Here is a 20,043-nt window from a genome sequence, read left to right on the forward strand (position 1 = left end):
CTAGGCAAGGTGAACCCATGGTGGTTTGCCATTGCCTTCCATGGGATGATGATGACGTCCCAGGACGGAACCTACAGTTTAAAGTGGGATCTGAACCACTTGTGCCCCCAGTGGAAATCAAACTTGGGACTCATTGATTACAAGGCGACGAGCGTAACCGCTCATCCACCGGGAACAATCAAAGGATAAAATAGGTAATTCATTTAAGTTATAAGTAAACAAAAATTAGCAGTGGCGGAGCCAGCAGACAAGGCAAGCAGGAGTGAATCAGGCGGTACACAAAGAAAGAGTAGTGTTACTCCTGTCCATGTAATACGCTGCGTCTGAAAATGAAATGAAATCTTTAAGTTTAACGTCCCACGGTTATGCCGGTTAGACTAAAGGAGACGGTGATAATGAGAAATGAGTGAAATGGTGGAATGAAGAAAGTGGGAGGAAACGGGAGAACCCCGAGAAAACCCACGAGCACGGGGTTTGTCCACCACAAAGTCCACACGGCGCGGGCTGGGATCGAACTAGGGACCCCAAGCACCGGAGGTGAACGCTCTACCACTGAGCCACCGCGCCCCCACGCTGCGTCTGGTGACAGGCGCCATCTGATAGTGGTATTTGGAAACTCCGACATAAAACGCTACAGGCTCGTGCGTGTTGTACTAGTAGATGGATCTTTTTCCGTGTAGAGTGTTATAGTGATAGTGATAGTGATAGTAGTGAATAGTGATAATAGCATAGAGTGGCACAATGAGATGCATTAATCCCACGAACGTCCTAAAATTAATAGAATCAAAGTTATGACGTGTTAAATGTGGAAATTTCTCCGGAGCGGAATGTGCACAATTCGCAAGTGTGTTGTATGAAATAATAATGCAGAAATACACGTTGATGCTAGTGGTCTACAACTTCCACGCTTAATTGTATGCATGGAGATCATGTCTGCGACCGTTCGGTCTCTTTAATGGACAGGTACCGCTTCCATCGCACCCTGCCCGTAGTTGCTCGATACTGGACTTGTATCCGCGTACATGAAGTGCACGCCAGGATTTGTCCCCTAATCCTGACTCGCCTAAAATGCAGAAATACAATTGTGAGGACACAAAAATACGGGAAGAGACGTTAGAGAGATGGGGGGAAATTATGAAGAACAGTAACAGCTTGTACTCAACGTTAGCCAGTCGACAAGTACAGGACATGCATCCCCACAACAATTGAAACAGCGCTACGGAAAGAGTATGAACAACCACCACCGACAAAGCATGTTATTGAATGTATACCTGACGCCACATTGGAGTAGATTTACGATGACTACTATTACCATGACTTCAACTCGTACAGTAAATTGCAAAGACAATATAAGTGCATTAGAACTAAAGTCAACTAAGTCAACTGCAAAGTAATTTTGGATTACATCAGTAACAAAAGGCAAGGTGCGCTCTTCAAGGACAACAGAGAATCAAAATTTAAAAATGTAAAAACAGTACGTAATGACACAGTGCGATAGGGCAAGTGAATATGGTTCATCCGTTCACTACTGGAACATGCAAATGTGGGCCCAGGAAGCTGCGAGACTTTTTGGGCTTGACAATTTCAAAGCGTCTATTACATTCATCGAAAAACTTAAGGCTGAAGACGGCATTGCTGCACGACACATTTCTATGTTCGTCACACGTAAAGATATAACTGATAACTGATTCCTCAGAATGCACGAGGGTTTTTTTAACACGTAAATAACTATATTGCACAAGAGACTTTGGTGCAAGACAATATGTGGAACAGTGATCAAAGCCAGTTTTATTATGAGGTGTCTTCATCGTCTACACTATTTCACAGAGGAAAAAAACACACAGGTGGCATGCTGCAGTCTGTTCATAGCTCTACCCACAGTTATACAATTGATGTGGCTATCTCAATGGGTGGCACATTAGCCAAGAAGCACTACATATTTTTCCAAGAGCCATAAGGCAGATTTGGCCCACATATTGCCAAGAAACTTGAAGAAATATGCCCTCGTAACATTTACGTGGAGGCAAGTAAAAGTGGCAAAATGTCGAAAGTACATATGAAAAAGTTTCTAACGGCTGTCTTTAGTGACTATATCGGCGATGAGAAGTGCTTGTTGTAGTGTGATTCTTGGTCCAAACACAAAGATCATTGACTGTTACAAGAGTGTTTCCTAAACAAAGTTGTTACGTTGAAGATAATACCACCCAAGACAACGAAATATTGTCAACCCCTTGATGTCTAGTTATTTCGGCAATATCAACTGTATATCCGGTGGATCGTTATTCCTACGGCTCCAATGTGACAAGCTTCAGGTAAATTTCCACGATCGTTATTTCATTATCAAGCTGCACCCTGTGATTTACAATCAACTTTCAGCACCGATCTACAAGCCTATGTTGCAGTATGCCTGGCAAAAGGCAGGGTACGACATAGGATCAGTCATATTGTCATTTGATAATGTCATTAGTGTAGCATTTGACATAGGATTGTTACCATGCAGACGTGATGCTGTCTGTGAGTCCGTAGTAATGGACAAATGTGCATACTGTACACTGTCTCTGTGCTTTGACCACTCCCTTGACAACCCACATCTGCATTTTGAGAATTAATTGGTTCTTGCGCACTTACAGGCCAATGTAGACGCATAATGTATTTTTAATTTCTTTAGTATTGTTGCATTTTATTGGTATCACAGTCGCCTCGACGGTTCCCTGTATATTTTGGTTCTTATAATAATGATACCTTGTCGCGATACTTCTCTGTTACTCTTAATGTACATACATAAAGATGGCACCTGTAATCAGATGCAACGTATTACATTGACATCAGTAACACTACTCTTTCTTTCTGTACGTGCTGATTCACTCTCGTTTATCTTGTCTGATTTAAAGTTTTTTCTTTTTTCTTTTAGTTATACTTTAAGTTTATTATCTCGTTTATACTTTATGAAGTTATCAACTCTGTTTTATAACTTGACAAGGCCTCATTCCCGAATAATGTATCTGGTTCTTTTTGTATTACAATACATTGCATTACTTTGACACTTTCTTCCATTACCATTTCCACACAAGATTTTCAATGAGTTGGCAACACTGTTATTAACGTAAGGCATTCACATGAGCTTCAACATATTGTAGACCCAATCGTTAATCATAATTATTACATTGAGCATTTCAATTTTGCCGTTTCTTGTCATACTTTCCCTAGGAAATTGACCCATACTTCATGAGCTGGCGCCGCCAGTGCTTGACTGCTTGATTTTGCATGGAAACGACTATCACCACTGGGTTCAGCGATCTGAAATTAGTTACTGTAGAAAATTTCAGCCGGTTTCTCCTGTTCAAGTTCGCGGGTGTCCCTAAGATAGATCCTTTAGAAAACGGTATGGAATGTCGTCCTATATGTAATAAAAGTACATGTGCTACTGATTCTGTATTGCATGCATTTAGTGCTCTCGATTGTGACAGTAAGACCCATTACATTGTCAAGCGGAGCTCCGCGCGTGGAGTCCCGTGAGGCAAGATTGTTACATTGGTTCTTATGGGTGCATACATAGTCACATGAAGGCCTCCGCGTGGCCCTATCTGCATTCCGCACTACTCGAGGCGGATAGGGCCATTGAGCAAATAGGTATTTACATAGTGAAGCGGAACTCCGCGCTCGGAGCAGCCACTTCTCTTTAAAATCTAAAAACAAACGTGCATGGTAGCAAAAGCAAAATGAAAATTTATCCAAATTTCTTTCCTTATTTTTGATAATGAGTTGCTAAATAATATTTCATACTGTTCTATAATACTATTTTCATATCTTTATGGTGTTATTTTTAATTTAGCCATAATATCTTCGTTTAATTAGAACTTCCAAATAATGTTTTTGCTTAATTGGAACCGCACATGTGGTGGTAAATATTGTAATTTATCCTCATTCTTTCAATAATTTTCAAATTTGATTCAGTTTCAATTATCACAGATGTTAAATTAATTCCATGTTAATGGGATCCCTCTTATGAGGAATACAAAATGCATGATATTCATGAACAAGCATGGAACGAGATACGTAGTTTTTTTTTTTTTTTTTTTTTTTGTTAGTGTGTGTAAAAATGGCAGTATGGACAATGAAAAAAGATAAATTGAGGCAAATAATTTATCTCTATTATTAAATAGTTGATTGGATGAAAAGTGATTGGATGTGAAGTTCTAACCAAATGTAAAACATTGGATATTTTCATTTGTTAAAAAACAGTATCATGACATTTTTAAAGGAAAGTGCTGTATTTTAAGAGCGTGCATATGGATCCTATTTAAACTACATTTTTATAATTTCGATGGAATTTTTTCAATTAGATCATCGAACGACTGAATTGATGTACGGAAATAATTGGAGTACTCCTTCTCGTCTTCTCGCAAATCTATATACACAGACACAAAAGCTCCTTTCAGACTTCTTTGAGAAACTACGGGATGAATGTTGAGACATTTACTTTTCTGTGTTCTTCTTTTTCTATTCTTACAGAGATATTAAGATGCCACTATTGTCGTTTCGATCTCGTTTCAATGTCGACTCGCAACACTGACTGATACAATTTATGCATACTTTTAACACTCATAATAGAGGGAGTGTAATGAAAATGATTGGATTTATCCATTTCTTTTATTCAAGTTGACAACTAATATTTGAGTGTAATGTAATGATCGGAATTTTTTTTAAAAAATTTGAATCCCAAATTAAATAGTTTTTCTTTTCGTTTAAAAGTAGGACAGCTAAGATGAAATAGAATTTTTATTTTAGAGTATAATTAGACTTTTTATAAACGACAAACATGACAAAAATGCTTACTTTAAAATACATATGTAACGAATAACTAATGTTTCTGTTGTAAGAAATATTATACAGTATGATTGCGTGGATATTCTATATTTCATTCTGGAATAATGTAGATATCCGGATATTCTATATCGAAACAATTTTCAGTGTTGCCATCCATAGAAATTACAGTGTGGCCAAAATATGAATTACCCAAAAATCTAGGTTAAGGCAGCGACTAGAAAAATTAACTCAATGGTAATTGATGACTTATCACGTTGTCTTGGTTCCTTGTTAACTACTTTTTAAATAATATTTGTATTTATTTTGTAATAAACAGTACAAAATAAATAATGTTGTACTAAACAGTACACTCGGGTCCTTTTTTGTATTGTATTTTAAAGTATGTCTCTTTTTACATAAAAATTGTGCTGAAAAGAGACATTAAATCCCAATTAAATAATAAATCAATCGACCTAACACATATATAGCACAGTGCGTTGTAAATATATATATATATATATATAAAGTATACGTAAGTTATTGTTAATATCAGATTGTCTGAAATGTACTGAACATTTGGAGGTCAAAATTCAAAAGGTGTTTGTCGTTATTTGAAAATATTTCCATGAAACTAAATATGCACCATTATTTTATTCAATGACCCTCTGCTTTCTTTCGGCAATAGCATAATCTACTCGCTATAGAACTCTTGTTCTTTCTTGTCAAAAAAGGCATGCGGTTTTCACAGGCCTCTTTTAAAACTAACTTAACGGCATTAAAAGACAGTTCTGGAGGGACCAAAACAAATCCGAGTCTGATGGGGTTAACTTTGGGTTATACGATAGGTGCATGAAACTTCCAGACAAGTTCTCTCAATTCTAATGGTTCAATACAAATTTTGTGTGGTCTGGTCCTATCCGCGTGGTATAGAAAATACGACACCTTCTCTGTTGACAGTTGTAACCGCTGCGTTCGAATTTCTAAGTATACTCACGCTAATTGTCGATAGTTTATCGTTCTGCGCAACGACAGCAGCTCGTGATCCACAATCCCCTTCCACTGCCACAAAATGCACAGCATAACTTTTATGTGCGTTAGTGTGGCCTTTGCCACAGTCCGTAGGGCTTTTCCTGAATTCTATCACGATCTTTTTTCGCACATTCTTGTCGTAGATTATCTACTTTTTATCACTCGTGAATAACCGCTTCAGAAATGGCTCGAGTTCTTTATAGAATTTAGCATGTTTTTGAGTCAGGTCATGTAGCATCCAAACGTCGAGCTTATTTTTGTAGTTAGTTTTCAACTAATAATTTAACACTGTTTGCTGATAAATGTTTAGATCCTTAGCAATGTCATAACTGTTTACAAGCTTCCTCGACTTTTGCCAGATGTTCGTCCAAGTTTTGCTGTGATTGGTCGCCCACTACGAAGAGTATCTCGCCCATCGAAATTTTCAGAACGAAAGTGACTGAATCACCTTCTGTCTGTTGGTTTTGAAACATATCTAGCTCATGACTAGCAAAGTTTGGTGGGAAGTCCACTCATCTTCACAGCACAATACCTTTCGTGTATGATTATATCGTCGCATGAGAACGAAAGGAACCTAACTTCAAGAGTGGAATTTTTGTTTGCTTATATTAGGATCAAAATTCTGAAAGCCCAACTTGGTGTTATTGGATGTTATTGACGTTGACTTTGTGATTGACTTGTCTAGTATGTAATAATGTGTTTACCATCTTATTAAAACAACATTTGTTTGAAAGAAAAAACAAGTTTTGTCCCTCTTTCCTGTAAACCTACGTAAATGAGTTACATTTCTCTGGTTCTCATACGACAATATAAGAATTACCACACGTCTTACCCATCTTACAGGAAGAAAAGGGGTGCATAATTGTAATGGGAGATTTCAATGCAGTTGTGGAAGAAAAACAGAAAGGTAAATATGTCAAATATGATTTCGACGAAAGAACTGAAAGGGCAAAGGGACTGGTCAATTTCTGGAGACATAATTCACTAGTAATTGGGAACACGTGGTTCAATCAGCACAAGAGAAGAGGATATACATGGAAATTCCCAATAAACGGCGGAAGATATCAGATAGACTATTTTATGATTCAGGACAGGTATCAGAATAGCTTAAAGGACGCGAAGACCCTTTCCGGGGTTGACAGCTTCTCTGATCATAAACTTGTTTTGTGCTGGCCGAAGTAGATATTCAGCTGAAAAATGTAAACAAAAGTAGGCAACAAGTTATTGAATGCTGAAATCTTGAAAAACGAGTAACTAAGAAATCTATTCATTCAGAAATTCGAAGAAAAGAAATTAAATCGGGGAAAGGATATATGCAGGTAGTAATAGGCGCATATTAAATTTTGCATACAGGAAGCTGCAGAAGTAGTAGGTTACTACGAACATAAAACTGCTAAGAAGCAATTGGTTACAGAGGAGATGTTGCAAAAAAAATAAGGGAAAACAGGACGTGGAAACGTGATAATATGGAAGAGGACAGATAGATGTCCAGGAAATTAAACAACGAGTAGCGAAGGGAAACAGACAGGGTCAGTGTTTCTTCCAGACATAATTTTAGGCAGCACTGCCCCCCTTAGCTCTGAAAGTGCCCCCCGGAGGAGACCAAAATAATACGTCTATAATATAATAATAAATAGAATATTACCAGTAGTGCTCCACGGAATACTAAGTGTGCCACCCAGGAACATTGTTTCTGAAAGAAACACTGGACAGGGCAAGTGAAGAATTTTACAAAGAAAATGAGAGGACATAGAAGAACTGGAAAGAGTTGGGAAATATGAAGAAATGTATAAGGTGGTGAAATATATGGAACTGCGGAGGAAACAAGGGGGTATTACAATGGCAGTAGAAAAGAAGAATGGGAAGGTAGTCATCGAGAAAAGTGAACTTTTAGTAAGATAGAAAGAATATGTTGAGGACTTATATGAGAGTAGGGATATACAGTGTGGCCTAGATGTTGAAGCAGAAAATGGAGTAAGTGAGGATGATAAAGGGTTTAGCATTCTTCTAGATGAGTCTGAGAAAGCTATATCCGAGGTTAGGAATGGAAAGGCGACCGGGATAGATAATATACCAATCGAATTCATTAAGAATATGGGAGAGAAGGAAAAGAAAGAATTGTTCCGACTATGCAATGAAATATATGAACACGAGAGTGGCCAAAAGACTTCCTGAAAACGATCATGATACCGATGACTAAGAAATCGAACCGAAAGAGATGTGAGGATTATAGAACTATTAGTTTCACATCTCATGCAGCTAAAATTCTGCTCCGAATTCTGCACAGAAAGATATACGGTAGAACGAATGAAAAAGTTGAGGACGAACAGTTTGGGTTCAGAAGAGGTAAGGGCACAAGAGATGCAATTGGATTATTAAGATTGATCGGTGAAAGATCTATAGAAAAAGTGAAAAAGGCGTATGCAGTATTTATTGACCTACAAAAGGCTTTTGACAGCCTGAATTAGGAATTGTTGTAGGAAGTTCTAAAGAAATTTGGGTTGAAATGGAAAGATCGAGTGAGTGAGTGATTTTGAATTTAACGTCCCGTTCATCAGCGAGGCTATATGAGACGTAGACCTACCGATTAACGTGGAATTCAAACCACATGAGCTCCCGCCATGGAAAGATGGAAGACTCATAAGAAACTTATATATGGATCAACACTTAAATGTTGGGGGAGGAAATGATAGGGGAGAGTGCAATTGGAAGGGGAGTTCGACAAGGATGCTGTCTCTCGCCTACATTATTTAATATCTATCTAGAAGACATAGTGAAAAAGAGCCTACAAAGTGAAGACGGCATTTCAGTACACGGTAGAATGATTAGGTGTATACGGTTTGCAGAGGATATAGCGCTTGTTGCAGAATCTGAAGAGAAAATCTATAAGCTGTTAGAAAACTTGAGGAGTGGCTGTGAAGAATATGGAATGAAAATAAATGTTAGAAAGGCAAAAAACTATGGTGATTGGAACAAAGGGATCGGTGTCAAATGTGGAAATGGAAGGAGAGAAAAAAGAACAGATGACTAGTTTTGGATACTTGGGTAGTATTATTAGTAATGATATGGAACGTGAATAAAAGCAAAGAAGCCTTTTGGAGGAAAAAATTACTATTTTGCGGGACTTTGAATAAAGACTTGAGAAAAAGACTCATAAAATGCTTCGTGTGGAGTATTGTACTGTATAGGTCAGAAACATTAATATTACGCAAAAGTGATGAGAAATGACTGGAAGCTTTCTAAATGTGAGTGTGGACAAGAATGGAGCGAATTAGCTGGGTTGAGTGGAAAACGAATTAAATGGAAATGGTAGGTGAGAAAAGAACAATTTTAGATATTATTAAGAAGAGAAAGAGGAACTGGTTTGGACATTGGGTAAGAAAGAACTGTATCATGAGGGACGTGATAGAGGGTATGGTGGCAGGAAAGAGAGGGATGGGGCGAAGAAGACTACAATTAATGGACGATATCAAAACAGATGAATCGTAAGTCAAGACGGTTAGCGGAAGACCGTGGAGCATGGAAGCTTCTCAGTTGCAGCAAGTGACCTGCCAATAAAGGCAGCATACCTATGATGATTATGATGATGATAATGATAACCCATCTACTAGCTTCAAGTTTCAGCTGTCCAATAACATTAGGCATGACCCGCTGCGACTCGTATACCCTGCTATTTGAGACACGAACACCGTCTCGTGCGCAAAAGATTTTAGACTACCTAATATTGCCATGTTTGGGGTAACTCAGTCAAATCTATAGGGTCTATTTGAAAAAAAAAATGAAAAGTCACTAATAGGGTACAAGTATGTAAGGAATTTTCCAAAAATTACTGAAGTATTTATAGAAGTGTTTATTGTGTCTTATATGTATTTCATCTGTACCTATCAGTTGTAATGTTGTATCACTTAGCATGAATTCCTTGCAAAGAGATTAAATGAATTATTTATTGTAGATATGTCTCTCTAAATTTAATCTATAAAAATTAATTTCACAATACTGTTGCAAAAGCACAAAACAGTAAAATATTTAATCTTACCTCACAGTCATTAAACAATTCATGAAGTGGTTTTGGAGATCCTAACACAAATCGTATGGGTAAAAGTGATTGTATCTGAAATATATTAGATTCACTGTAAATTTTATTGTCAACTTATATTTCTGTACCAATAAAATTCATTTCGAAACGAAAGAACTTCATAAATTAAAGACTAAATATAAGTATTTTATATTATACGTAGGAGATCAATGTGATACAAGGGAACAGTATAATAACTTACAATATAAAGAATATTTCACTAAATTGCCATCTCTTGAACTACAAACATAATTTCATATTATTATTATTATTATTATTAATAATAATAATAAAAATTCCTACTATTTTTAAAATTTTATAATAATGCATTTAAAATGAGTAAAATAAAATTAAGACTCAGTCAGTAACGGATAAATATTCAAGAAAATTAAATTGATTTCTTAAAAAAATACATTCATTATATTTTCTTTTTATGTAGTTTCATATTTCATTAATTTTTTTCTCAAAAATACATCTCTTCCTCTAATTGTTATGAAATTTCTGTTAAGTACTACAGGAAAAGAATTTGTAAAAATTAAATATAGATTTGAATGCCCTGAATAGAAGTAGAACAAAAGTCATTGAGAGCATACATGCATATGCTAAATAGATAAAAACGTTATCCTCTTTCTATATTGAAGATCGCTATTTTATTTCCTTACACCGTGGTATAAGTATTGTATGTCTTTGGTAAGAACAAAATTTGATTTTAACTAAATACAAACATTATTTGCTGAGAAAAACAATATATTTACTTCAAAAAACTAAATACTTGTAACAGTTTCGCCAACTAACTTTTTGGCTTCATCAGACACTATGATATACGGGAGTAGATAGAAGATTGTACATTACTCCTGTATATCATAGTGTCTGATGAAGCCAAAAAGTTAGTTGGCGAAACTGTCACAAGTATTTAGTTTTTTGAAGTAAACATATTGTTTTGCTCAGCAACTGATATGTTTGTATTTAATTATATGCAAAGCAAAGCTTGTACTTATGGTAAATATCACAATTGCTTTTAACATTAAAACCATTGTTGGTAAATATTTATATGATTTATGGATGAAGTGTCAACCATGATATACCATGAACGGTACAACTTTTTCATTCTTTCCGTTGAGAAGAAATTTTCTTGATTGTCAAGTTTTGAGGAGGAAAAATCCATAAATACTGCTAGATGTAAGTATTCTGCTTTGAAACAGGAAAAATCAAAATCCAAGAGGTGAGAGAGAGATATAGTACCTCTACGGTACTATTTTAGTTGTTGAAGGCATCTTTCGAGCTAATATGTTATAAAACACAGAGTAAGAAGTTTCTGTGTAGAATTATGTATTTCTGTTGGTGATAACTTGTTTAATTTAGGCATATACTTTCAGGAGTCATTCAGGGCAGCTTTTTTTTTTTTTTTTTTTTTACATCGGTCCTGGTTCATAATACAGAGTGTCCAATATACATCGCAACCCGGAGTTTGGGATAGTAGAACTTTTGAACCAGAAGCGATACACAAATAACGATTATACCAAAACAAAGCTTTGTTCATGCATATATTTTTAAACTAGGAAGGAATAATAAAAGTACACTAGGAACCACACAGTGTTGCCAGATGTAACTTTTTTTTTTTTTTTTTTTTTTTGCAAAACCTGTAAATTGACTCATAACTCATACGTAAGGATGTTCTGTAGTTAATTTTCAGTTCGTTTAGTTGGGATAGCTTGGAAACTCTGGAGCAGATAAGAGAATTTTTCATTTCCATCCCTAACTAATCGGATGAAGCCTCTGTAAGGGGGAGCTAGGGAAATCGTAGTTTTCATAAATTAACACTCTGAATTGGCAACATTACTGGATGATTCAATATATCAAAAGGTGTGTTAAGAATCCATCTACATTATGCAATTCCTGAAAACAACGAAAAAGAAACTTTGAAATTATCATGAAAAAACTTTTACTTACATGTACCCGACAACACTGCTATTCATTTCTATGGGGCTACTTAAAGCAAAAGGTATACAATAATAATTCTGGAACTATACAAGACCTGCAAACGAACATTCGCAGTGCCATTGAGAACATTAACACTTCTACTCTTCGCAAAGTTGCTGCCAACATGGTGAAACGTTTGAACGAGTGTTTGAATCAAAAGCACCCAGCACCGCTGTAGAGCTGATAACTTGTTTCTTCATAGTAGCAGTGTTGCCGGGTGCATGTAAGTAAAAGTTTTATCATGATAATTTCAAAGGTTCTTTTTCATTGTTTTCAGGAATTGCATAATGTAGACGGATCTTTAACACACCTTTTGATGCTCTGAAACATCAGCAATGTTGCCAATTCAGAGTGTTAATTTATGAAAACTACGATTTCCCTAGTTCCCCCTTACAGAGGCTTCATCCGATTAGTTATGGGTGGAAATGAAAAATTCTTTTTTCTGCCCCATAGTTTCCAAAATACTCCTACTAAACAAACTAAAAATTAACGACAGAACATCCATACGTATGAGTTATAAGTCAATTTATATGTTTTGTAAAAAAAATTATTTACACCTTCAGTTACATCTGGCAACACTGTGTGGTTCCTAGTGTACTTCTATTGTTGCTTCCTAGTTTAAAATGTATGCATGAACAAAGCTTCATTTTGGTATATCCATTATTTGTGTATCGCTTCAGGTTCAAAAGTTCAAGTATCGCAAACTCCGGGTTGCATTGTATATTGGACACTCTGTAGCTTGTAGAATATAAGTCTTATACATTAAACATACGTATAAATTTGCCAAACACTACCGTACGGGATAAAATAATATTTGTGTGTAATGTTAGTTGAGTTTTTCATTTCATAGAATTAGTGAGGGTATTTACAATTTTGGTTCGGGAGGCTTTGTTTGTCTCGAGAGGGGCTTTCCTAACTTTTTTCTTGGAAATGTGAAAATTCTGCAATATACAGTATGTAAGAAGGAACTGTATGACGTGTTTAGCCCTTATGTATTCATAAATTCTTGTCCAAACACGTTACTTGCCAGACAGTTACGAAGGTTGATACAGATGACGTAATTTTGTGTTATTGACGCTTCACCTGTAAAGGAAGAAAGAAAGTTGTCTCTACTCTTAGACCCAGAGAAATTGAATATTTTTCATGTTAGTATACATAAGAAGTATCAGTTTTGTAGATTGTAAAAATTTACTGAATTGCCACACCCGAAAGCGAACTCGCGTCTCCAACATTACGAAACTAACGCATAAGCCACCACTCTAAGACATCACTGTTCTAGGAGAAGGAAAAAATGGAGCTGTAGTGAATTCAGTAATTACACACTCAGTAATTACAATAACTTTCTGACTTCAGTCATGATAAAATAGTAAAGTATTATGCATAAAGAATAGTCCAGAGAAGTCAACTTTAAATTGACAACTCATATGTACAGATGCGCTGCCATATGCTCTCGTCTCGGTCCTTGATTTTTCACGGCACGGCATTAGACAGATACATATATTGATTGGAATCTTTTGTTTCAGAACACTGGATTTTTTTTAAGTTAATTAATTTAACGAACCTTCCTCAGTACCTTTGTTCCCACTTTTACGCGTTTTACTCATTTTTACAGTTTTTCCACTAATTTTAAGAAGAGGGACAAAAACACAGAAACATGAAGGACAGTAAAAAAAACACAATTACTATTCGCGCGTTCTTCCCTTGGCTGAAGTAAAACCATAAAATATGGTGAACATGCAATTTTTGGTCTTCCATTTTCTATGTGGTGTAAAATCCAGATTTGGAGTGGGTCAGTGGGTCGTGGGTCAACAATATGTGACCTACTGCGACCCATCTTCCACCGTGACCCACTGCGATGCACCAACCACCGTGACCCACCACTCACTATGATGCACTCAGACCCACCGACCATCTCTGCTCACTGCATTGTAGACAACATCTTCTGACGCGACAAAACCAATGAACCACAAAATTACTCCCCCAAAATATGTTAAATCGCCTATATGTGTGATTTGATTACATTAAGGTGTGTCTAGAAAACGCTAAAGAAGTACCAGAGAAGTAGCCCGGAGAAGGTTCGACCCACCAACCTTATGATTACTGGGCGGGTGTTCTTCACATTTCTCCACGGAGGCGATGAAGGAAACGTCGCTTGTAAAGGGATAAATCGTTGAGATCGTTTTATTTTGGTCAATCAGAGTGCTCTTTTAACCATATATATGAGACGATAACTGTTTGGGATGAGATAAAATGTGTTGGATCTGTAATTTTATAACACAATGTCTATTTACTTTATTTCATAGTTCTCCCATACTCACTTTCTAATGATCGACGACAGTTCCCATCTAAATTCATACAATTATCACATTCAAGATTTTTCACTTCATGATGTAGAGGCAGAGGTTATTCTTGACCCCCGAGCTCACTTTAGGAATAATTCGTCAAGAAAAAATAATATATAATAATAACCGCATGCACATGACTGCCGATAGTTTGTGTTGGTCCCTTCGCCTCAATTTGCCACGAATTCCTCATATGAACAGAAGAAAATAAGCTAGTAGTTATGGAACATAAACATAGAACTGTCTATTTGTGTTGATGCAATTTAAAGAATGTGAAAATAATTTATGTCGTCTTTTCTTCTTAGGAAATTAGAAATTATGTAAAAGACGAAATGTAATGTAAATCGGGCAATCCCTGTAACGATGACCAGCGCCGTAACTTAGATTTTTTCTGAGGGGGGGCAAGCATTAATAAGCGTATTTGCGCCCCTAGAAAAGTTGTTCTTCTGATTCTTTGATCGCCTCTTTCCAGCTTTCTCTTAATCTTTATGGGCCCACCGGAGCCTGTGTGCCCTCCCGCTCGGCAAGGTCTGCGGTTCTGTTAGCTACTCCCTTGGCCCAGTCCGTACATGACAAAATTATTAAGGGGACAATATTGATAAATCTTAAAGCCGTACGCATAAATATTATTTCTAAAACCTCTAATAGTAAAAAATTTTAACTGAAATGTGTCCAAGACTCATGAAACGAAATTGATGGGTAATTAAATATCAATATATTATGACTACAATTTCTTGAAATTTATTTAGTCATAAATTACATTTATTTCATAATAAAACACGTATGCTACTTTCCTTTTCTATCTGTTTTAAATCCTGGAAATCATATTGACAAAACTCACATCTCTCTGTAATTCTCCACCATGTTATCACCATAATTTTAAGTATCAATTTTTATACAATTAATATAACTTCAGAAATACTTATCCTCAAAGTTAGTAATCATTCATACCAATGTGTATCATTACAGTTGTCTTCTGCTTCATCTATCTTAACATTCTAACAACACATACAAGTGAATCGAAGCATCGAAAAATCTTTTGCGCAATAGAATAGTATTAAACACAAATCCCTAGAAAGTGGAAATTTTCTGGTAGGGAGACTTAATTTAGATTAACTCTTGGTTTGTCACCTGTCAGAAATTAAAAGTATTAGTTCAATCCTGATAGGGAGGATTTCTTGAAATGTGTTCCTAGGTCTTATCGCCATATTTAAATACTACTTCAATAAGGATGGAACTCCAAGATGATAAGGGTTTACGATCTAAATGCCTGACGACTAACTTCAATTTTAACTAAATACTTCTGAACAAAATGAAATGGCATAATATGCGTGTATTTGTATTTTCCTTTACTAAAACTTATTCACAAAGAAATACAAATATTCTCCAAAATTCATAATTAAAGAATTCAACATTATAATATTAACGTTTAACAAAGCATGATCGCAACATAGTAACTAAGTAACATGCAAAAGTTTTATTTGTAGTTGCAAAATCCAGAAAGGTTCGTGCAATGAAACACTGAAGAAGAGCTTCAGGTAAAAGGTAAATACAAAACAAGGTATGTAGTTAATAAGTTGAATTATTTTCCAGGTAGATATACAGAGCATGAATAATAAATTAAGTAATTAGGTTTTATCTAGTGAATAAGTACGTACAAAGTAATAATAGATATAGGTAACATATTAATTTTCCTTAATATTAACGCTTAATATTGTAATAATTATTAACGCTTTCTTTTCTTTTTTTTAAGTTCAGCAGAAAATTTCGGATGGATGAATGAATGTCCAACCGGACCCAGTTCAGTGACTTCACCAAAGCAACATAGCAACTGTATTGGAGGTTTCCGATATACTCTTTTTAATAATTTTATGTTTTTACTATATACTTTATTATAATTAATATTTCTTTCTTTTTATTTTAATACATATTGTACATACATACACACACACACACACACACATATATATATATATATATATATAGGCCAGCTGGCCGTTCAGAGGCAGAGACGACCAAGCTACACACCTAACAAGATGGCTAAAATAGCAGTTTAGCACTTTTTGTAATTAAGCTGTCATCTAACCAGACAATAGCTTCCGACGTTTCACTCTAATCTTTTAAGCAGGTGACGAGATCCCCAACAAAGGCGGATGAATAAGCGATATCTCTGTAACCATCAGCTTAACTAGTCCCCAAGAGAAGTGTGAAACTGGATGAGAAAGGGTCATCCAGAACCAATGATTCTACTGTGACAAACCCTAAAGTACTAGCCGTTAATTTGTTAGCTCCAGTATGAGAAAACCTACGTTAAAGAGAACAGACCTGAGATATCTACTAACTGTGTGCTGTCCTATGTAAAGTGATAGAACAAAAATAGTTAAAATGTAACATATAGCAAGACGGTAAGAGCTCAGAATCATATTCTCGGTGCCTCCACCCTATATCATGCATTGTTTCGGAATTCGAAACTCAAATTGCTAATATCCAGGGATAGCGTAACTCCAATTATACACGGCGGTTCAAACTCAGTAACAATTTATTAAAAAGCAAAATTTAAAAAATGCACGAAAAAGTCTGGTTATATAACGTGAACTATATGTTCGAACTTTATACTAATATTATACAAAGCATGGCTTTCACGTTATATTAATTTGAAATTAGTTGATACTACTTATCATTCAATAAAATAACCCCTAACATGCAAAGTCCTTAAATGTTTCAATATGATATAAAAATGCAAGGGACAGAAAGTAGATATTACAAGGATCATCCGTCTAAGATGCTTATTAAAGTGTCAGGACTCACGTGCAGGGTGTGGGAAATAAAAAGTAGAAGATAACGAGAATAAATATTAAACAATAATTATCTCCACTATTCACTGATGCTAATAGTATGTCTCCGCGATGTCAAGTTTCAATCATTTGAGTTCATCAAAAACTAATGAAAATTCGTAAAAAGTCATGCTGCTCCTGCTAGATATAGCGAAGCGACGAGAAAATTTCTATCATTGCTTAAAATATAAATAAATGAGAATGATTACTTTAAGAATACATCGGAATTTATTAAGTGTCGTTCTATGTAAAAATCTGGCAAAGTATGATTAATTTAATGAAGGTAGGCATAAATGGATACGAAATTCACTAAGTGTGAGAAGATGGTTCAATTCTTGAATAAGTATGAAGTTTATTGAATTTTCAGTAAAATGAAGAAAAATATTAATGCTGAGTTTTACCTGTCCTAAATCGAGGAAAGAGGTGGTTTTGGTCGAGAACGTCGACTCGAGTAAGCTCGGTGGAGCTATGATTATAGTCGCCAGAATTTATAATTTCAGAAAACGGAAACCTGAATTAATTCTATTGTAAATGGCTAGCAAAATTGCCAAGTTGAAAATTTACTGCTCGCGCCTGAGTCCATCTTTCCAAGCCGATGACATGAGAAATGAATCTTTCTCCAAATTCCGAAGATGCATATAGCTGCGAAACCCAAAACTGAAGAAACAAATTTGGAACAATTGGAAATATTGCAAATGCAGCAATATTTGGACAGTCAGGAAATGTTCGTACGGCCGAAAACAAACCACTGGTCACCGCAGCATTTGTAGAAAGACTTCGTAAGTCGGCAAGACAAACAGAAAGGCAATGGCTAATAAAACTTCTCATTATGTAGAGAATGTTACATGATTTTTGCAGTTAAACCTGAATTTTGTATATGGGTATGGGTATAATTGAGTTTTACACCACACTACAGAGTAGTCATCACATATGAAAGTTCAAAATTATTTATTTTCCTTGCACGATTCTTTGGATTAACAGGAATTTTCAACACTTCACTTTTGACATAAATTTATGTATAAATTTATGTCAAAAGAGAAGTGTTGAAAATTTCTGTTAATCCAAAGAATCATGCAAGGAAGGTAAATGAAGTTATATATATATAGAACCATAGAATGTACCTACCAATCTATCAAATACTTACATCGATTTATCTCAAATGACAGCTAAAATTGATACAGATTGACACTAGCATCACTTATTAGTGTAGCAATCGATGTAACTACTTGATGGGGCTTCGTAGAGTAATGCAAATGGTTCCAAATTAATCTGCGACGTTGCCACATAGCGAAATTTTGATTCTCCATAGCAGCTGAAGGAGGCTCCGGAATGCATATTATCATATAGCATTTTAGTTATGTTTTGACCAATAGAATAGTGCCTTATGGTCCGTGGGCGCCATTTTTAGAACACTCGAATATATATATATATATATATATATATATATATATATATATATATATGTAAACATTATTTATGAGGTGGATGTGCTCCAATGGGAAATTTTAATTCGGGTCTCCATCATCAAACTTAAGAATGCTAACCATTTATCCAGTTAATTAAATTAGTCTCAATTGTTAGTGCATGCATAGAAAAATTTTAATTACATTAATTTTTATACTCTTGATTCTTCTAACTGTTAGAACATTTGAAACAAATACGTATACATACTAACCACGTACACTATAATGAAACATAACCATGTTCTTAATATCATCGTTCATACAGAAGACAGATAGAGCCCTTGAAAATATCTGGAAAACAAAATATAAAATAATAAAGGAGGTAGTTCATTGCATTAATAATTATTGTTATAAAGAAATAGAAAATTAATGATATAATAGAATGATATCAATATTAATAAACGATATCATAGAATAATTAGATGCAAAATATACCTAATGATAGGATAAGGTAAACGAAAATCTCATTTTTCAGAAAGTCGTCAAGTGCCCAAAGAAATATGCAAACTGGACACCAAATGACATTTTGTATTAAAGCTAAAAATTAAAAATGCATCCAGATTTTGCTCACAGTTAAGTAGTATAACAGTAATTTATGGTGTGGGATTATACAATATTCTGAAAAGACCCTTCTACAAGAAATTCAGTCATCAAAAAATTTGGCATTCAAGGGATAATCGGTGTTCCTAATATTGGTTTCTGTTAAAAGGTAATGCAAATATTAAAATTGGAATAAAGTTAAATAAACAAAAGTGTGATTATACTGAAAAGCTAGAGATTTCGTCGTCATTGGCATGAATAAAGATATATCAGTGGTCATACCTAGGCAGTTATCAAATTATGCTAGTTCATAGTGTGACCCGCTTTTATCTTCACAATCCTATGATAAAATACCTTTGAAATTGATGGTCAAAACATGATATCTTCACAACTAGATATATTGAGTTACGTACATCTACGAATATCTCAAACTATTATTCATAATGTGATAGTTCAATAAGCCCGGAACACACTGAAATGTATCCTTGAAGGATAGTGAAATTCTGTAAAATGATTCGGTTATCATGTGTATCTATATATTTCTTCTTAAAGTTGAAAATGGAGTTACGTTCCGATAAAATTTTTCTATTTAAATTTTAACAATACTTATCTGATCATTGCATGTTTTATACGGTATCATATTTTCCTTTTTGAATTTCATGTTTCCTTTATGGAGAATTTTCGTTTCAACATGTTTTATATGTGTATATTTAACGATAATCTCTTATTATTTATGTACTGTTAGTATGGTATCATTACCAGTATGCAGAGTGAGGCATATAAAAATATCACCTAAAATATAGAAGAAACGAGAAACGCTAACGATATATAATTTGCAGTAAACAATAATATCAATTGGGGATCAGAAACGAAATCAACTTTTTATAATGGAACGATAAACAAAAACATGAATAACATGAAAGCGCACATACGGGTCAATACAACGCAATTTTTCTTATGCTTCTACTGCACAT

General features: G+C 35.1%; 1 protein-coding gene across 1 annotated transcript in view; it reads right to left on the reverse strand.

The window, feature by feature from the left end:
• LOC145691834 (uncharacterized) overlaps positions 1–18,822 on the reverse strand; it is a 31,541-nt gene extending 12,719 nt beyond the window's left edge. The window contains exons 1-2 of the mRNA XM_081767151.1: positions 18,742–18,822; positions 9,872–9,946 (exon numbers count right to left, since the gene is read on the reverse strand). Of these exons, the coding sequence (XP_081623277.1) occupies positions 9,872–9,946; positions 18,742–18,783 (117 nt within the window). The 5' untranslated portion in view covers positions 18,784–18,822. The remainder of the gene's footprint in view (positions 1–9,871; positions 9,947–18,741) is intronic.
• Between the last annotated feature and the right edge of the window lie 1,221 nt (positions 18,823–20,043).

This window comes from Thermobia domestica, chromosome 8 (genome assembly GCF_964235325.1).
Source record: "Thermobia domestica chromosome 8, izTheDome1.hap1.1, whole genome shotgun sequence".
NCBI classification, from domain to species: domain Eukaryota; kingdom Metazoa; phylum Arthropoda; class Insecta; order Zygentoma; family Lepismatidae; genus Thermobia; species Thermobia domestica.